The sequence below is a fragment of the Dictyostelium discoideum genome, assembly GCF_000004695.1.
Source record: "Dictyostelium discoideum AX4 chromosome 6 chromosome, whole genome shotgun sequence".
Classification (NCBI taxonomy): Eukaryota; Evosea; class Eumycetozoa; order Dictyosteliales; family Dictyosteliaceae; genus Dictyostelium; species Dictyostelium discoideum.
The window spans coordinates 2,609,800-2,629,799 of NC_007092.3; the positions used below are offsets into that span (position 1 = coordinate 2,609,800).

General features: G+C 21.2%; 7 protein-coding genes and 3 non-coding genes across 10 annotated transcripts in view; 3 read left to right on the forward strand and 7 right to left on the reverse strand.

The window, feature by feature from the left end:
* The window catches only part of DDB_G0293262 (hypothetical protein), a gene marked incomplete at both ends in the record, with an annotated part of 450 nt that extends 321 nt beyond the window's left edge, over positions 1-129 (reverse strand). The window contains one exon of the mRNA XM_629210.1: positions 1-129. This exon is cut by the window's left edge and continues 321 nt beyond it. Within this exon, the coding sequence (XP_629212.1) occupies positions 1-129 (129 nt within the window).
* Positions 130-615: 486 nt separating this feature from the next.
* DDB_G0293260 (hypothetical protein) lies at positions 616-1,113 on the reverse strand (the record flags this gene model as incomplete). The annotated part of the gene is made up of 1 exon (XM_629211.1): positions 616-1,113. The coding sequence occupies one exon, from the start codon at positions 1,111-1,113 to the stop codon at positions 616-618; it is 498 nt and encodes a 165-aa protein (XP_629213.1).
* A 1,248-nt stretch (positions 1,114-2,361) lies between these two features.
* DDB_G0293258 (myotubularin-related protein) lies at positions 2,362-6,206 on the forward strand (the record flags this gene model as incomplete). Its single annotated transcript, XM_629212.1, has 3 exons — positions 2,362-2,509; positions 2,712-4,132; positions 4,197-6,206. The coding sequence occupies 3 exons, from the start codon at positions 2,362-2,364 to the stop codon at positions 6,204-6,206; spliced, it is 3,579 nt and encodes a 1,192-aa protein (XP_629214.1).
* A 146-nt stretch (positions 6,207-6,352) lies between these two features.
* On the reverse strand, positions 6,353-6,629 carry DDB_G0293256 (hypothetical protein; the record flags this gene model as incomplete). The annotated part of the gene is made up of 2 exons (XM_629213.1): positions 6,353-6,546; positions 6,617-6,629. 2 exons carry the CDS (start codon positions 6,627-6,629, stop codon positions 6,353-6,355), a joined length of 207 nt encoding a protein of 68 aa, XP_629215.1.
* A 1,086-nt stretch (positions 6,630-7,715) lies between these two features.
* On the forward strand, positions 7,716-14,151 carry DG1098 (armadillo-like helical domain-containing protein; the record flags this gene model as incomplete). Its single annotated transcript, XM_629214.1, has 3 exons — positions 7,716-7,913; positions 8,133-13,700; positions 13,786-14,151. 3 exons carry the CDS (start codon positions 7,716-7,718, stop codon positions 14,149-14,151), a joined length of 6,132 nt encoding a protein of 2,043 aa, XP_629216.1.
* Positions 14,152-14,551: 400 nt separating this feature from the next.
* tRNA-Ala-AGC-13 lies at positions 14,552-14,624 on the reverse strand. Its single transcript has one exon. It is a non-coding gene; the product is annotated as a tRNA-Ala (tRNA).
* A 69-nt stretch (positions 14,625-14,693) lies between these two features.
* Positions 14,694-14,776, reverse strand: tRNA-Leu-UAA-16. The gene has a single exon. It is a non-coding gene; the product is annotated as a tRNA-Leu (tRNA).
* Positions 14,777-15,962: 1,186 nt separating this feature from the next.
* tRNA-Ala-AGC-12 lies at positions 15,963-16,035 on the reverse strand. Its single transcript has one exon. It is a non-coding gene; the product is annotated as a tRNA-Ala (tRNA).
* A 283-nt stretch (positions 16,036-16,318) lies between these two features.
* On the reverse strand, positions 16,319-17,505 carry eIF3s5 (Mov34/MPN/PAD-1 family protein; the record flags this gene model as incomplete). Its single annotated transcript, XM_629215.1, has 2 exons — positions 16,319-16,972; positions 17,305-17,505. 2 exons carry the CDS (start codon positions 17,503-17,505, stop codon positions 16,319-16,321), a joined length of 855 nt encoding a protein of 284 aa, XP_629217.1.
* A 286-nt stretch (positions 17,506-17,791) lies between these two features.
* DDB_G0293252 (hypothetical protein) overlaps positions 17,792-20,000 on the forward strand; it is a gene marked incomplete at both ends in the record, with an annotated part of 2,364 nt that continues 155 nt past the window's right edge. Inside the window, 4 exons of the mRNA XM_629216.1 lie at positions 17,792-17,802; positions 17,835-17,943; positions 18,070-18,693; positions 18,824-20,000. The exon at positions 18,824-20,000 is cut by the window's right edge and continues 155 nt beyond it. Coding sequence (XP_629218.1) covers positions 17,792-17,802; positions 17,835-17,943; positions 18,070-18,693; positions 18,824-20,000 — 1,921 coding nt within the window. The remainder of the gene's footprint in view (positions 17,803-17,834; positions 17,944-18,069; positions 18,694-18,823) is intronic.

Sequence of the window (20,000 nt, forward strand, 5' to 3'; positions counted from 1 at the left end):
ATCTGTTAATGATTGTTTAAACTTATTTGGAATATCACCACCTTTAGAAACTACAACACTTGCATAGGTATTACTAACAATTGAGAGTAATAAAATTCCTAACAAAACTAATTGTTTTAAATTATTCATTTCTTAATTAATAGTTTGTTTTGTTTTGTTTTTTTTTTTTTTTAAATATGATAAATTTTTTTTAATTTATAATTTTTTTTTTTTTTTTTTTAAAAATAAATAAATAAAAAAAACAATAATATGGAGTTTTAAAAAAGATTGTTTTTCCTTCTTTTTTTATTTAAATGGGGGTATTAAATTTTAAATTATTATAAAATTAATCATTTGTAAATTTTCATTGGTAAATTTGTTTAATAATTTTTTACAATAATAAAATGACGTATTTTTAGGAAAAAAAAAAAAAAAAANAAAAAAAAAAAAAAAAAAAAAAAAAAACAAAAAATTAATATTAATAAAAAATTATAATTTATTTTTTAATGTTTATTATTTGTTTTGTTAAATAATAAACTTGATGGATTAAATTATTATTGATATTAATATTATTATTATTATTATTATTATTATTATTATTATTATTATTATTATAATTATTTTTTATTAATTTGATTATTCAATAATTTCAATAAAAGATTTAAAATAAAGAAAACTTGCTTGTAAACCTTCAACAATTGTATGTTTAGCATATTGATAAAGTATATCATTTATTCTTGAAATTTTAATTGTTGAGAGTGATACATAAAAATTTGCAATGTTAACATTATCTTTTCGATCATTAAATCTTACAATTATATTATAAAATGAAATATTATTTAATTTTTCATTTATGAATAACGCATCACTTATTACATCGATATTATCATATTGTGAAATTGGATTATCTTGACTTGATACATAATAAAGGTTAATGAATTTAAGTGCTTTTAAAAAACAAATATTTTCTTTATCTGTTAATTCATTTGCATAATTATTTGGAATATTGAAAATTGGTTTACTTTTTATTTTCCATACTTTACTTTCAACTTCTCCATTTATGTTATTAATACATATTATAATAATTACAAGTAATATGAAAAATAAAATTTTATTTAAATTTATATTTTTCATATCTTTTTTCAGACCTTTTATTTCTTATTTAAAATTTTTTTTTTTTTTTTTTTTTTTGATTCAAAATTGTAATAATAATAATTATTATTTTTATATTAATTTATTGTTTTATTTTTTAAAGGGTAAAATAAAAAAATTAAATATGCAAATAATTATTTAATTTAATTTAATTCTTTATTCATTAAAAAAAAAAAAAAAAAATTAAAAAAAAAAAAAAAAAAAAAAAATTATAATAACAAGGTTAAGGTAAAAAAAGACAAAATGATAAAAACTTTTATAACCAACAAATTAAAAAATTATTACTTTTTGAATTTTAGTTTGTATAATCTTGGGTAATCATTTTTATAAAAAAAATAATAATTAATTTTGTTCTTTCTCTGTCTGCATTTAATAAATGAAAAAGCTAAGATTCATTAAAATATAAAAAAAAAAAAAAAACTGCCATACATTTATGGAAATATGGTACAAACTAAAGAAATAAAATCTCGGACATTAAAAAAAGTTACTATTTAATTTTCATATGTATGTTTTTTTTTTTTTTTTTTTTATTATTCCCATTTATTATTCATATGAAATAAAAATAAAAGGATAGCTAACAATTAGTAATTGATTTTAATCCAAATAATATATCTATTAGTCCTAATTAAAAATTATAGGTGTTTTGATAATACACTTGAAAATCTAAACAATTAAAGAATTTTCTTAAATCTTCCCCCTTTTTTATTTTTTTATTTTTTTTTTTTATTTAATTTCTTTTATCCTACTAAAAAAATTATATTTTTTCATTTTATTTTTTCTATTATTAAATCTGGAAATTTCCAATTATAAATTAATTTGACAATCTAACACTGATTGAGAAAAGGTGTTCGATCTTCTCCTTTTTATTAATTTCATTACTCCAGTTAATTAACAAGGAACTAAATACCAACTTGAAAAATAGGTCAACATTCTGATTATAAAAAAATAGTTTTGTGGGTAGTTAGAAAAAAAAAAAAAAAAAAAAAAAAAAAGGATATTGGGATTAAAAATAAATTAGGGGGTGGGAAAATAATTATTAATTAATATTAAAATTAAAAAAAATTAAAAAAAAAAAATAAACAAAACGGTGTTTTTGATCACCCATTAACAATCAAATTTGAAAATTTTTTTTTTTTTTTTTATTTTTTTTATTTTTTTATTTTTTTATTTTTTTTCTTTCTGATATTTTTAATTCAGATAATATTGGCACAAAAATAAAAACCAATTAAAATGATAAGAACTGAAGAAAGAAATAAAAATAATTATAACACCTTTAATGGTAACAATGATAATAATAATAATAATAATAATGAAATAATTAATAAAAATAATAAAAATGTTATTAATAATAATGGATCTTGGGTATCTTCAAATAAATGTATGTTAAAAAAAAAAAAAAATAAAATAAAAAATATCTGAAAAAATAAAAAATAAAAAATAAAAAATAAAAAATAAAAAATAAAAAATAAAAATAAAAATAAAAAAATAAATTAATATCTTTTATTAATACTTAAATTTATTTATTTATTTAAATTTATTTTATTTTATTTTATTTATTTATATAAAAAAAAAAAAAAAAGCATTTAAAAATCAATTTTATTTAAAGGAAACATTGGATTCATTTTCATCAAATCCAGTTAACGAGATAATTATATTACGTATATCAATACCAGAGTTAAATGTTATTTCATTATTTAAAATTGATAGAGATTCAACAGTTAAGGAATTACTTTACCAAGTTATAAGTAAAAAAAGTTTACAAATGAATGTTTATAGTTTATATTTAATGCCAAATAAAAGAGTTGATTTTGGAATGTGGTTAGATGATTCAAAACCATTGTTTCTATATGAATTGAATGATAATGATTTAGTTGAATGTAAAAGAAGATTAATTACAGATTTCTCAAATCAATTTCATATTAAAGTTGTTTTTCCTGAACAAATGAAATCAAAAACAATTCATGTTGATGCAAAAATGTTAGTTAAAGATGCAATAAATTTAATAAATTCAAAAATGGATATTCAAACTCAAATTCCAAATCAAGATATTAATAATTATGGTTTATATTCTTTAATTTTAGATACAACAACAACTAATACACCATCAACAAATACACCATCAACTTCAATTTTAATGAAAGATGATGATTTATTATCAAGTTATTCAATGGGTAGTAATATGAATGTAATGGAATTTAGAAAAAAAGAAATTGTAGTTGTATCATTATTTAATTATCAAAATAATAATAATAATAATAATAATAATAAAAATAATAATAATAATAGTAGTGTTAGTGGTGGTAATGGATATCAAACATTAATATCATCAACATTATCAACATGTAAAACAACAACAACAACAACAACAATAACAACAATAAATAGTAATAATATGACAAATAATAATAATAATAATAAATTACCACCACCACCAGTACCAAAAAGGTCTGATTTACAAAGTCAACAAGAATCACCACCACCATCACCACAACTTCCACCACCACCACTACCACCATCACCACAACAAATTCCATCACCACCATCACCACCAACATTATCAATTCAAATTAAATCAAATGTTTATGATATTATAAATGAAATTAAAGAGTGGTTAAAATTAAATTTTAATATTGAAATTACAAATCAATATAAGATGATGTTATTACAATCAAGACAATTAAAATTATGGTTAATTGATAGTAAACCATTAAATTCTTATCATATTAGAAAGAATGATTCATTATATTTATTTCCAAAGATAACAGAAGAAGTTAATCTTGATGAAGGAATTTGTTTAAAAGTTAGATTCTCTGCATGTAATGTTGTAAATGATGTAAATAGTAGTAATACAAATAGTAGATTAACTACAAAAACTTTACCTGGTGAAGTATTAATTTTAAAAATTGAAAATGTTGTAATGTTAAATATAGTTTCAAGAAAACCATTATTTGGTGATATTTATATGACAAATTTTCAATTAATTTTTATAACTAGAGAAGCTGTATGTATTATTATAGTTATAATATTAAATATATTAAATAAATATTAATATATAATTTTTATAGAATAAAGAATATAATATTCATTTAGGAGTAATTTCAAAAATTGATAAAGTTTCAAATAAATCAAAACAAACATTTTGTTTTTTAGATTTACATTGTAAAGATTTTAGATTTATTAGATTAGTATTTGTTTCTAAAGATAAATCTAGAAAGAAATTATATTTAACATTAAAACATCAATGTTTTCCTGGTATTCAAACTAAACTATTTTCATTTTATAATAAAGAAGTATTTTATTATAAACAAAATAATATAAAAATTGGTGGTGGTGGTGGTGGTGGTGATTGTTTTATTAGTAAAATTGGTGATAAAATTAATGGTTGGTTAATTTATAATTCAGAGAGAGAATATAAGAGAATGAATATTAAAGCTGGAAGTGGTTGGAGAATTTCAACAATTAATAATGATTTTAAAAAGTGTGAGAGTTATCCAAAATTAATAGTTGTACCTGAAACAATCACTGATACTCAATTGGTTGATGTTTTCATATTTAGATCAAAAGGTCGTATCCCTGTATTATCTTGGAAACATCCTTCAAATGGTACAACAATTACAAGATGTTCACAACCTTTAGTTGGTTTAACTGGTAGTAGATGTATTGATGATGAATTATTAATTAAACAAATTTCATCACCAACAATAATTCAACAACCACAATCACAACAACAATCTTCATCACCTCCACCTTCATTTATTAATTATTCATCAACAACATCAACAAACTCAACACCAAATTTAAATCAAATTAATAATATTAATGATAATTTTAAAAGTTTAAATAATTCAGGAAACAGTATAGTTTTTAATAAAAGGCAATCATACATTTCAAATTCATTATCAAATTTAGAATCATCATTAGTTAGTAATAATAATAATAATAATAGTAATATTAATAATAATAATAATAATAATAATGTTGAAAAAATATTAAATTTATTAGATGCTAGACCAAAAGTTAATGCAATGAGTAATAAAGCATTTATGGGAGCAGGATTTGAAAATGTTTCAACATTTTATTCATGTTGTAATATAGATTTCTTAAATATAGGTAATATTCATGTAATGCGTGATTCTTATGAAAAATTAAAATCAACTTGTATAGATTCACTTGGTGGTATTAAAGAAATTAAAAATAGTAATAATACAAATCAAGATAATAATAATAATAATTTTAATTTAAATAATAGTAATAGTAATAATAATAATAATAATACAAATGTAAATAGTGATAATAATAATAATAATAATATTGTAAGAAGTGAAAGTGAAGAAGAATTAAGTAGTTTTTTATTAGAGAATGAAACACCAATTAGTAGTATTCATAGTAGTGATATAATTGATAATAATGAAGGATATAATGGTACAAATATTAAATGGTTTGAAGGTATTGAATCATCTAGATGGTTTGATCATATTATTTTAATATTAAAAGGTTCAATTAGAATCGTTGAATCAATTCATAAACAATGTACATCTGTATTAATTCATTGTAGTGATGGTTGGGATAGAACACCTCAGCTATCCTCTATATCAATGATTATGTTAGACCCATACTATAGAACATTGGAGGGTTTCATTGTGTTGATTGAAAAGGAATGGTTGGAATTTGGTCATAAATTTAATGATCGTATTGGTCAGGGTGATTCAAAACATCTAGATGAAAGGTCACCTGTATTCGTTCAATTCATTGAATGCGTGTATCATATAATGGAGCAATTTAAAAATTATTTCGAATTCAATAGTCAAGTCCTTGTTGAAATATTAGTTAATGGTTTATATTCAAATAGGTTCGGTACATTTTTATATAATACTGTAAGAGAAAGAGAAATCAATAAAGTACAATTGGAAACTGCTTCAATTTGGTCTTTAATCTTATCAAATTACTCTTTTTATATTAATCAAAACTATACAAGAATGGATAAAGTTTTAATACCTTCAATTGCAATACCATATTTTAGTCTTTGGAAAGATTATTATTTAAAATATTTATTATCAACAACTTCAATAAATTAATAAATTAATAAATTAATAATTAAATAAATAATAATAGTTAATAATAAAAAATTAAAATTAAAATATGTGGTATTATAAATAATTTATTAAATAATTTCCTTTTTTTTTTTTTTTTTCTTTTTTTTTTTTTTTTTTTTTTTTTTTCTTTATATATTATAATATATTCCAGCTAAGATTCCTTTATTTCCTAAATGTATATTACCAATTATAGTTTGATGACGAAAATCAACATCAAGGTCTGAACATTTTAAATTATTATTATAAAAATTATTTTCATTTTTAAATTTATTAATTTGGTGTGTTTTTGAAATTTTATTTAAACTTATATTAATTATTGAATCTAATAAATTTTTAAAATTAGTTATAATTATTAAAAAAAAAAAATTAAATTAAATTAAAAAAGTACTTACTAATCATTGTCATTTTATTATAAATCTTTTTTTTTTTTAAAGTTTTTTTTTAAATAAATAAATTAATTAATAAATTAAAAAATAAATAAATAAATAAATAAATAAATAAATAAATAAATAATTTTTAGTATAATTAATTTTTAAGTAATGATTTTTTTATTTTTTTTTTTTTTATTTAAATATTTTTTTTTTTTTCAAAATTTATATATGAAATGAAATTTAAACACAATTAAAAAATAAAATAGAAAAAATACTATTATTACCTTTTTAAATAACTTATTATTTTCTTTGATTAATAGTAGTTTTGGTTTTGAAAGGGTGTGTGAAATATTGGTTTAAGTGTGTGTGTGTGTGTGGTGGTAGATCTATATGAATGGGGGGTAATTGTAAATATTATTTTAAAAATTTATTTTTATCATTATCCTATTTAAATTTTAATTATCTAAATAAAAAAAGACACTTACACACACTATATAAAGGGTTTCTAAAAATAACTTTTTTTTTTTTTTTTTTTTAATTTTTTAAAAAAAAAAAAAAAAAATTTGTTGTTCATACCCAAAAAATTGAGAGAAAAAAATGGGAATTTTTTAATAAAATTTTTTAAATTTTTAAAAAAATTTTTTTAAACAAAAAAAAAAACTTAAATTTTTTAAAATAAAAAAAAAAAAATATAATTAATCATGGGTATTTAAAATTATTAAAGAAATTTTTTAATTTTTTTAATTTTTTTTTGGGGAAGGTTTGAAGAAAATTAAATTGTTGGCATGTTAATTCCCTAAATGTTTATTACTACTTCATAATGTAGAGATTTATATTTTAACTTTAAGAAAAATAATTTTTTTTTTTTTTTTTTCAAACCTGATACCTTAAATTTCAAGAATTCAAAAAAGTTAATTATTTAACAGACATATCCCAGATTAATTTTTAAAAAATAAAATCTTTTTAAATTTCTTTTTTTTTTTTTTTTTTTTTTGATTAAATATTTTTTATTTTTTTTCCTTTTTTTTTTTCATTTTTTTTTTTTTTTTTTTTTTTTTTCTAAATTTTTTTTTATTTTTATAATTTTTTTTATTTTTTCATTTTTAAACTCTGATGAACAATGGAATCGAAAATCAAATCTATTAAGAAAAAGATTGAAGAATCTAATCATTTTCAAATTCAAAGAGAATCAGTACTATTAATATATCAATTATTACAAAATGAAAAATCAACACAAATATTTGATTCAAGTGTAATTTTATTCCTTCAATTAATTTATAATCCAAATACCCATGTTATCGAAACAACCATCGAATGTGTAAGTAAATTATTATAATAATTATAAAAATATATTTTAATTTCTCAAAAAATAAAAACCAAACATCTACAATCAACCAACCATCTACCCACCCACACAAATATGTGCAAAAAAAAAAAAAAAAAAAATTATATTATATTTTATTCATATATATGAATCTAACATATTTTTTTATTATTATAATTATTTTTATTTTAAAATTTTTTTTTTTTTTTTTAGATTATAAATTTAATTAAAGATAAAAAATTAAATAGAGAATTTGTATTGAATAAATTGATTGAATCTATATCATCATTAGAGAGAGGAAATGTTGGAATAATTGTAAAAGTTATTATATTATTATCAATTGATATTGAATATATGTCAAAGATAATTAAAGAAACCAATAATAAAGGATACTCAATATTTCCATTAAACACATTAACTAAACAACATGCACTTAGTAAACCTGAAATTTATGATTCATTCTCTATGGAGATTGAAGAATTATTAAGTGATTCAAATATACCATCATCATTATTAGATCAAAGATTCGAATTTTTAAAACCTTTAGTTTCAAATTTATTATTAAATATTAATGAATTACCATTAGAAACCTCATTATTACATAATAGTTTAATAAGAATAGCTCATAATATTTCAACATTATATCAACCAATTTTATCACATTTATCATCATTATTATATCTTTATAATAATAATAATAATAATAAAAATAATAAAAATAATAATGGTTCATATCAAAAAATTCAATATATTAGAGATTTAATTGATTTAATTAGATTCCCACCACAATCATCAAATCAACTAAATCAATGTAATGAATTTCAGAAATCAATTTTATCAATAATTTATTATTTAATGAATGTTTTTATTAGTGGTTTTAATGAAAAAGAGATATCAATTAGAAATATGGCATTAACTCAAATTCAAGATTTAATTGAATTATCACCAATTTCAACTACATTACTTTGGAATCAATCATCATTGAATAGTAGTAGTCAAAATTTAAATACACCTGTATTGGTGGTTTTATTATTATACTTGCCATCATCATTGGTTTGTTTTCAAAAAAAGATTTTAAATATTTTACAATCATCAATTGAATCATTATCATCAATTGATTTAAAACAAATTTTAAAATCTTCAGATAGTAATAAACAAGTTATATTACATACATTAAGATTATCACTTTCACCAATAATTAGAATCATTTCAAATTTTAATCAACAACAACAACAACAAGAACAAGAACAACAATTACAAAATGAAAATTTAAAAAAACTATTAAAACAAATTGAAACTTTAATTTTTACAATTTCAACAAATATTGAAAGAAATCAAGAAATCAATTCAAATCAAGATATTGATGATGAAGATATTGAAGAATTAATTTTTAATCAATCATTACCAACATTAGATATTTATTTATTAGATAATTTTATACCAATTAATTTAGCATGGAATTTATTAATGATGAATAATAATGATAGTAGTAGTAGAAGTAGTAATGGTGGTGATGGTGGTGATTATTTAAAATATGAAATTATACCAAGTTGGTTAGAAATTATTAAATTTAATATACTAAATCAAAAAGAAATTATTGAAGAACAAGAAGAAGAAGAAAAAGAAAAAGAAAAAGAAAGAAAATCTTTAATTAATAAAAGTAATATTAATTTTTCAAATGAATTTTTAATTTACTTTTTATCACCATTTTTATTTTATAAATTTAATCAACAAAATGAAATTGCAAGTGAAATTAGAATAAAAACAATTCATTTATTACCATCAATTTGTAGAAATTCAATTGAATCAATTTCATTGATACCATTATTCTTTTTTTCAATTCAAAGAGAAGAATCTTCAAATGTAATCTTAGATTTATTACAATCATTACCAGATTTAGCAAATAATAAAGAATGTTTAAATTCTGTTGTTAAAGTTTTATCAATTTTAGAACAACAAACAAAGAAACAACAACAACAACAACAACAACAACAACAACAACAACAACAACAACAACAACAACAACAATCGTCATCAAATAGCAAGAGTAGTAGTAGTAGTATAATAATGCCATCATTTTTATTAAGATTATATTGTAAATTATTAAAATCATCACCATTAATCTTTACAAAAATTGAAGAATTAATTTATTCAATTATTAAAGAAACAACGACAACGACAACATTATCAACAATTGAAATTGAAAATAAAATTTCAGCAGCAATTACAATTAAAGAAATTTGTGAATTTGATTCAAATTTAGGACAAGAATTAATTCAACCATTATCACAATTCCTTTGTAAAGATAATGATCCAACTATACTTTCAATTAGTTTAGAAGCATTGAGTAGTTTATGTGAAAATGAGATTCTATCATTTACAAGTGCTTGGAATGTAATTAAAAAGAATTTAGGTCAAGAGGAATCTTTTGAACAAGATAAAAGATCGCCAATGGTTTTATGCTCACTTTTAGATTTCTTTTCAAGAGGTGGTGTTTGTGATTTACGTGGTGAACAAAATTTAGAACAAAAAACAATTGATATTATCTCTGATATAATTCGTAGAATTTGGAATTTAACTTTTGTGAAAAATATTAATTTACAAGATAACAATCATCATGATGATTCAAATTTAAATGAAAATAATAATAATATTAATTTAAAAGTTCAATCAAAAGCATTTGAAACATTAGGAAACTTTATTAATGCACCATTATTAAATTTAGAATTATTTGAAAAAATTAAATCAAAAGTACCACATCTTTTAATAATTTTATCAAAATATCAAAAAAATCAAGAATCAATTGATGAAAATTTAATTTATTTATTAAATTCATTATTAAAAAATGAATTAACAGAAAAAAGATCTTTAAAAACTGCTCATCAAAATTTAAAACAAACAAAATCAATTTCAATCTTTAGTAGTAGTAGTGGTAGCAATAATAATTGTAATAAAATATTTGAATTATTAAATAATGAATTAATTAATGAATCAAGAACTGGTATTAAATCTGGTATTTTAGGTGGATTATTATGGTTTAATAATGATTATGATTCTCAAGTTACTACTCAACAACAACAACAACAACAAGAAAATAATAATAATGAAATAAAGAAAAGAGTTGAAAGTAAAAAAGAAATTTTAATTAATTTTAAATTAAATAATCAAATTTTAAATGAATCAATTGAATATTTAGATCTATCAAGGGATTTATTAACAAAGTTAATGATTACATTAGGTGGTTGGAATAAATTTATGAATCAATGTTTTCAAGCTTTGAAAAAGAATGATTTAATGAGACAATCATTACCAAGTGGTACTAAATTATCAATTAAAGAAACTAATGAAAAAGTATTTAATGAAATTGAAACCATGCTATTAAAGAATATTAATGAAAATGGTTCTACAATGGTTAAAGGTGAGAATTCAGTTTATGCTTTAATTTCATTAGCAAAAACTCAATCTTCAATTTGTTATTCACAAATGGAATCAATTGTAAATCAATTAATTCAATGGATTACTAAACCAGAGGAACATTTTAAAAATGGTGAAAACTATCAGTTAATTCAATCGGCTTCTTATTTAGGATTGGGTATTCTATTACCACATCTTTTACAAGATTCACCATTAATTAAAGAATCTATTAATATTTTAGAATTTGCTGCAACTTCATCAACAAGTAAATTAGATTCATCAATTAAATTCAATTGTTATTTATCATTAGCAATTTGTTCATTGAAATTATCATCAACAAAACATCAAAATGAAAAGAAAAGAATTAATTTAATAATTTATAATAGTTTTTTAAATTATTTTGATAATTCAAACAATGATGTTCAACATGCTTTAAATGATCATGACCCAACATCATCAATGATATTTGGTGGATTATGTTTAGCTATTGGTTATTGTTCCGATAGTTTTGAACAACTTTCAATGTCAACACAACTCTCTAAAATTTATGAAATCATTGAAAAGAAATTAATTAGAAATCAACAATTTTCAATTGAAAATAATTTAGCTCATAATTTACTTTTAATCTCATTTCCTTCAATTATTGGTAGTTGTTTTAAATTATCATTAATTAATTCAAATGAAATTTTAAATAATTTAATTCCAACAATTTATTTAAATCAAGATAAACAACAACAACAACAACAACAACAACAACAATCAATTTATCAATGTATTGGTTATAATAATTTAATTCAAATTTTATTAAGTAAAGGTTTCACTGGTTTTGATTTATCAATGATTCAACAATTATTAATTTCAAATAATAAAATAATGAATGATGCAAATAATAACTATTCAACAAATGTAATAATTAATTCAGTTATTTCAACATCAATTTTAATTGGTTCACCAATTTTAACACAATCAAGTCAAGTTTTATTTGAATCAAGTTTAGAAAGTTCAGTTTTAAATTTTATAAATTCAAATCCAAATTCTAGAAAAGAATTTCAAAGTTTATTAAATGAAATTATAATTTCAATGTCAAATTTATTTAAATCACCAAATACTGATAGTAAATTAATTAGATATATTTCAATTTGTTTAGGTTCAATAACTTTATCAACAACATATAATAATAACAACAATGGTTTAAGTGGTGGCGAACCTGAAAATTTTGATCATTTATCAAATGACTTATTAATTAAAGCTTTATTTAATACTTTAATTGATTCAACAACATCATCAACATTAAATGATTTAAATTTAACAACAGTTGAATCATGTTTAAGAATTTTAAATCAATTAAATCAAAATGATTCAATTAAATTACCAATTGTAAATTGGAGTACAATTATAAAGAGAATTTATAGTAAATTTAGAGATAATATAAATATAAAGAAGCAATGTATTACTTTTGTATCCAAAAATATTAAACTCTCAACATTATCAATTGTAATGTCTGAATGGTTAAGTCTTTCAAACTTTAATAGTGAATCTCAATCAATTCAATTGAAATTAATTAAATCATTACCATTGGTTTTAAATCAATTATCACCAATACGTGTTAATTCAATCTTTGATGAAATCATTTCAAATATAATTTTAAATGATCCATTTTTAATTTGGAATAATGTTTTAAATAAATTATTTAATCAAAATGATCAAGATGATGATCAAGATGATGATGATGATGATGATGATGATGATGATGATGATGATGATGATGATCAAGATGATGATTATAAAGATTATAATAATAATAATGAAATTTTATTAAATGAAATTAAAGAAATTATTTCAAGATTTATGATTTTAAATGTAAAGAATTTACCATCACCATTTATAAAAGAGAATGAACAATTATCAAGTGATAATATGAAATTATTAAAGATTGCAAGTAAATCATTGGTACATCTTTCAAAAGAACAATTGCAACAATGTTTAGTTTTATTAAGTGGTATTGTTGATATTGACTCTGAAGCTAAAATTCAATATCTTTATGTTTTGGTATTAGCCAATGGTAATGGTCCATTTGGTAAGGTTACATTATCAAACTTTTACAAAATTAAGTCTTGGTGTTTCTCTTCAACTACCGCTGAACAACAAAGTAAAGTTTTATCAATTTTACCCTATATCTTAACTAAACCATTAATTGAAAATCAAAATTCATTTACTTTTGATTCAATCTTAAATGATATCTTTGATTCAATCACACTAACTCAAAGACAACATGTAATTGGTTTAGAATTACTTTCACAATTAATTTCAACTCAAATTAATAATTCAATCTTTGAATTTAATTCTTTCTTTAATTTATATTTTAATGTAAATATATATATTGTTTTTTTTTTATATTCTTATATATATTTTTCATATTTATTAATTTTTTTTTTTTTTTTAAATTTAATAGTTTGATAGTAATGAAATAAAATATAATCAAATCAAATCAATTTGTAATACTTCAATATCATTTAGATATTTAGAATTGTTACCATACTATTTACAAGTATTTTATAATGGAAAATTAAATAATACAATCAATACCACTATTAAAGTTACTGATTTTATTGGAAAGTTATCTTCATTATTACAAAACAGATCATCAGTATTAGGTTTAAAAACTAAATCAATTATTTTCTCTTCAATTTTAACATTAAATCAATTGAAATTTATTGATTCATCAGTAAATAGCGCAAATGATAATCAACTTCAACAATTGAATATCTTTAATCTTTATAAGATTTTAAAATCTTCCCCTTCAAATAATAGTAATTAATAAAATAAAAGAAATTCGATAATTCTATTTTTTATAAACTTTATATTTTTTTTTTAAAAGGTAATTGCTTATTATTTAATTTTTTTTTTTTTTTTTTAATGTTGACCAACATAATAAATATTGGTTGCCCCTAAAGGAAATAATCAACTAATAGAGGTTTATTTATGAATTTTTAATTTTTTAAAATTATTATTTTGGTTTTGATTAAAATATACTAGATTAAAAAAGAATTTTGATTTTTAAAAAAGATGTTATAACTATTATAATTTGTGTCTTTTTTTAATGCTTCTTTCGATGGGCCTGTCCAAGTTACTTTTTTAATTATTAAAATTAATCCAAATTGTGGTTTTCCTAATCGGGAATCGAACCTTTGATCCCATTTTTGATGATTAAAAATAAATGGAGAAGAAGGGTATCGATCCCTTTACCTCTCGCATGCTAAGCGAGCGCTCTACCATCTGAGCTACATCCCCTTTGATGATTTTCTTTTTTAAATACTCGAATAGGACGACATTTTTATTAATTACAATTAAAAAAACAATTGCAAGAGGCGAGATTCGAACTCGCGAACCGAATGGATGAGATCTTAAGTCACACGGATTTAACCAGACTTTCCTACCCTTGCTTTAGATGAAAACTTTATTTTTTAAGAAATTTTAGACCACCCTAAAATGAGATTGAAAACAACCATCTCTTTTTTTGATTATTTCATTTTTCATATAAAAAGACTAATATATTTCAATTATAATTTTATTAAAATAAGCAAACATTATACAAATTTAAATTAATATTTTCAAATAATTATTTTATTAATCATACCACTCATCTAACAATAAATATAAATTAATTTTCATTTCGGATTAATATTCTAATATTCTCATTGTTAAAACTATAAACAAATATACAAATTAAAAAAATTTAAATTATTTCCCCCTGATCTCAACACAAAAGTCAAATTTAAATGGTCATATGATTTTGTTCTTGAGAATGAGATCTCTGTATTACCATTTGAATTTGATTTTTGTGTTGAGATCGGGTTACAAAACCATGTTTTTTTATTGGCCCGTAAGAATTTCTTGCAGATTTGATTATCCAATTCAACAAAAAAAATTTGGAGTTAAAAGCGTGTAAGGCGTTGTGGTGGATGATAAATGAATGGAATATAACGAAAGCAAAAGTTCTTCGTTTTTACATCAATTATTAAATTAAAATATTAAAATATTAAAATTATTAAATTTTTTAACTCAATTCTTTTAATTATTTATTTCAAAATTTGTTTTAATAGAAATTATATATTCTTAAATTAGTATATTATTATAAATATTTTATTATAGTAAAAACTTTCAACTGATTTTACATAGTATAAAATGTAAATTAAAAAATTGCTATTGTCAGTTTTAAAAGTATATTACTCAGCAATGAAAATTGTTATAAATAAATTAAATTTCTATAAAAGGTAAGATTGAACTTGTTATGCAGTAGTCTTTTACAATTTCAATTTTAATATCTTTGATTTTTTTGTTGTAGTTGTTTTTATTACAAATTAGTAGAGATCTTTTGTTGATTGCAGTGTGAAGTTTTTAAACTTTGTTGATGTAGTCTAAGTTTACAGATTTTAACCATTTTTTGAGTATAATATAATAGTCTAATGTTTCATTTTCAATTCTTCTTCATTAAATTTAATTTAAAAAAAACATATTGTATTAAAATGATTAAGTAAAATATATTAAATAAAGATATTGTTAAATTAAAGGATTAGGTGATACTTTATAGAATCGAACCTTTGATCTAAATTTTGTGATTAAAATAAATGGAGAAGAAGGGTATCGATCCCTTTACCTCTCGCATGCTAAGCGAGCGCTCTACCATCTGAGCTACATCCCCTTCGATGAATATTTATTTTAAATACATAGAAATATACATAAAAATTTTAAAAAAAATTAATTCCAAATTTTTCATAATAACAAAACAACAATTTTTGGTATTATAAAAAATTAATTCCAAATTTTTTATAATAACAAAACAACAATTTTTGGTATTAATTATAATATAGTTTTTTTTAAAGTTTTATTTTTTTTTTTTTTTATTTTTTTTTTTTTAATTATTATTATTTTTTTTTTTATTTTTTTTTTTTTATTTTTTTAATCAATTAATTTAAATAAATAATTTAATTACTTAAAGAGTGACTAATTTTAGTGGCAACAGCTAATTGAGAACGAGTTAGAGAGGATAAATAAACGATCATCAATAAATCTTTGACACTATTGTTGATAACTTTATCCATGACTTGAGCATTTGCTTTTGGTAAGGCTTGAATAGTTTTAGCGAGGAAACGACCAAGACGTGGATCACCTTGAATTTCACCTTTTTCAACAGACTCTATATAGGAGGTGATGGATTCGAGCATTTCGTCGAGTTTTGTTAAAGAACCTTGAAGTGATTCCAATTCAGAGAGTAAACTAGTTGATTGTTGATCGTATTTAGTTTGAGCGATTGATTCGAGACCAGCATTCTCTGCTTCAAATGTTAATATCTCTAATGGAAGTTGTGAAAAGTATGAACCCAATGATGATTCTGGATTCAAACTGAGATTATGTGCCATATAGGCATGAATACCCATAGTATCATTTGTAAGTCCAGTATCAACAGTCAAATGAATTGGTGTGCTATTACCCATTTCATCACGATAGAAATTATTAATATGAACTGAATTTTCATTAATATCATTACCAGTTGCATACCACCCAATAATTGGTTCTCTTGGTGATGATTTCAAATGTAAATCTAACATTTTTCTTTGATATTCCATTTCAACTGCAATCTAAAATAAATAAATAAATAAATAAATATTGTTAATTATTTTATAATAAATCATTTAATAAAATAATTTTTTTTTTTTTTTTTTTTTTTTTTTTTTTTTTTTTTTTTTTTACAAATAAAAGTTTTTTTTTTTTTTTTTTTTTTGGGTATTATTTGTTTTTTTCCTTTTTTTTGGGTATTATATGTTTTAATTCCTGTAAAAGTAAAAAAAAAAAAAAAAAACCCAAAAATAGGTATGATCTTTTTTTTTTTTTTTTAATTTTTTAATTTTTTTTTTTTTTTTTGAAAGTATTTCATAATTCTTTTTTTAATTTTATTATAGTTGAAACTTACTTGTTCAGTTTCAGAGTGAACAACTGGAAAACAATTTCTAATTTCTAAAACACCATCATTATTAAAACCTAAAAGTGTACCAATGACACGATCTTGACCAACATTTCTTCTAATGTAATGATCTAATATATTGAAAATTACAACTGGATGTACTTTTACTGTAACTTGTGATGGTAAAAAGATTGATGTTTCTTTTTGCATTATTTATATATGTGTATATATGCTGTGTGTGGATGAGTGGTGTTTTTGTGAAGTCTGTGGTGTGTTGATCACTGATCTTTTTTTTTTTATTCAAATTTGTGAATTTATTTATTTTCAAAAAAAAAATTAAAAAAATTAAAAAAAAAAAAAAAAAATAAAAAATTGAAAAAAATAAAAAAAACGAGCCTCTGAAAAAAAAAAAAAAAAAAAAAAAAATTAAAAAATGAAAAAAATAATAAAAAAAAAAAAAAAAATTTGGGAGAAATTAATTGAAAATAATTTATAAATGGGGGGTGGGTTTTTTTTTTTTTTTTTTTTTTTTTTTTAAGTCTATTTATTTTTAGATATATTAAAAATATATATCGAAATTACAATTGTTTAATCATGAATACATTCACAAATGATGGTAGTTTTATGGAACAATTTCTAAAAAGACAAGTATGGTCACAAAAATAAAAATTAAAACAATAATTATTTTTTATTTTTTTTTATTTTTATTTTTTTTTTTTTTTGTGTGTGGTTTCCTTCTTTTATTAATTTTATTTTAATTTTTATTATTATTAGAGATTAGCAAATGAAGACTCAGAGGATCAACAACAACAACAACAGCAGCAACAACAAAGTGGATATGACCAAAATAATTCATATTATGGTGGATCATATGATCAAAATTCATACTATGGACAACAACAACAACAACAACAACAACAGCAACAACAACCACCACCACCACCACCTCCACCAGGTGAAGAACAGTGGGGTCAGAATCCATATGGTGGTGGATTTTCACAACAACAACAACCACCACCACCACCACATCATCATCACCAACAACAACAATATCACCACCAACAACAGCATCAACAACATCAACAACAACAACAACAAGGTGGATACATGGGAGGAAATGGACCAAATCAAATGGCGCCACACTATCAAAATAAAGGTGCAGGTGGACAATTGGAACCAACAAAAATCGTTTGGGCAGGTAATATTAATCCAGAATCAACAGAAGAAGAAGTACGTCATTTATTTTCACAATTTGGATACCTTCAAGCTATTAAAATCATACCAAATAAACAATGTGCTTTCATTACTTTTGCAGATGTAAATTGTGCAATTCAAGCTCAATTTAATTTAAATGGTACAATATTTAGAGGTTTACCTTTAAAACTTGGTTTTGGTAAAGTAAGTAAAAAATTAAAATTAAAATTAAAATTAAAATTAAAATAATTTTCTAAATTTTTAATAAACTTTTTTTTTTTTTTTTTTTTTTTTTTTTTTTTTTTTTTTTTTTTTTTTTTTTTCTCAAATAAAGGTTGAAAATGCACCACAAGCAAATTTTGGAGGTGGTAGATTTGATCAATATAATAAACCACATCAAGAAGAAACACCAACTAAAAATTTATGGTTAGGTAATGTAAATTCAAATGTTTCATACGAATTATTAAAACAAATTTTTGATCAATTTGGAAATGTAGATACAATTCGTATTTTACATGGTAGAGGTTGTGCATTTGTAAATTTCTTTACAGTTGAATCTGCTGCAGCCGCAAGAAATGGTTTAAATGGTACAATGGTATGTGGAATGCCATTGAAAATTAATTTTAGAAAAGAGGAAGATTCTAGACATATAAGTGGATTTAGAGGTGGTGATAGAGATAGTAGTGGTAATGAAGGTGGATTTAGAGGTGGTCCTCCAGGTAATATTGGTGGTGGTGGTAGTGGAGAAGGTGGATATAGAGGTGATATGAATAATAGAGATAGTAGAGAAAGAGGTGGAGGTGGAGGTGGTGGTGGTGGTGGTAGTAGTGATGGTAGACCACCAAGACCATTCAGAGAAAATCAAATCCCATTACCAGCACCACCACCACAATCACCACAAGAACAACAAATCATTGATAAACTTGCGGAATATGTAGCAAGAACAGGACCACGTTTTGAAACTTTTACATTTGAAAAACAAAGAAATAATCCATTATTTTCATTCTTAAAACCACGTTCACCCGCAAATGATTATTATAAATGGAAACTATGGACAATTAGAAATCCTGATACTCATTCATCAAATAATGATACAAATAATGAGACTCAATCACCATCAAATCAACAAGAAAATCAACAACAACAACAACAACAACAACCACAACAACCACCACAACAAGAAAATCAACAACAACAACAACAAATTAATTACCCATCATCATTTTTAAATGAAAATGAAGTTAAAGAATTTAAAGATATTTTAGAAAAATTAACACCAAGTAAACCATCAGTTACAAATTGTAAGAATTGGATAATGTCACATACAGAGAATTCGTTAGAGATAATATCGATAATAGTTGTAAACTTTCAAACGATATCATTAACATTTGCACAGAAATTGAATATACTACATGTGTTAAATGATTGTTTACATAATAGTGTCACCAAAAGAAGTTCTCCAAATGATTGGATGTCTGATGATTTCGCTAGATCAATTAAAGATTATTTAC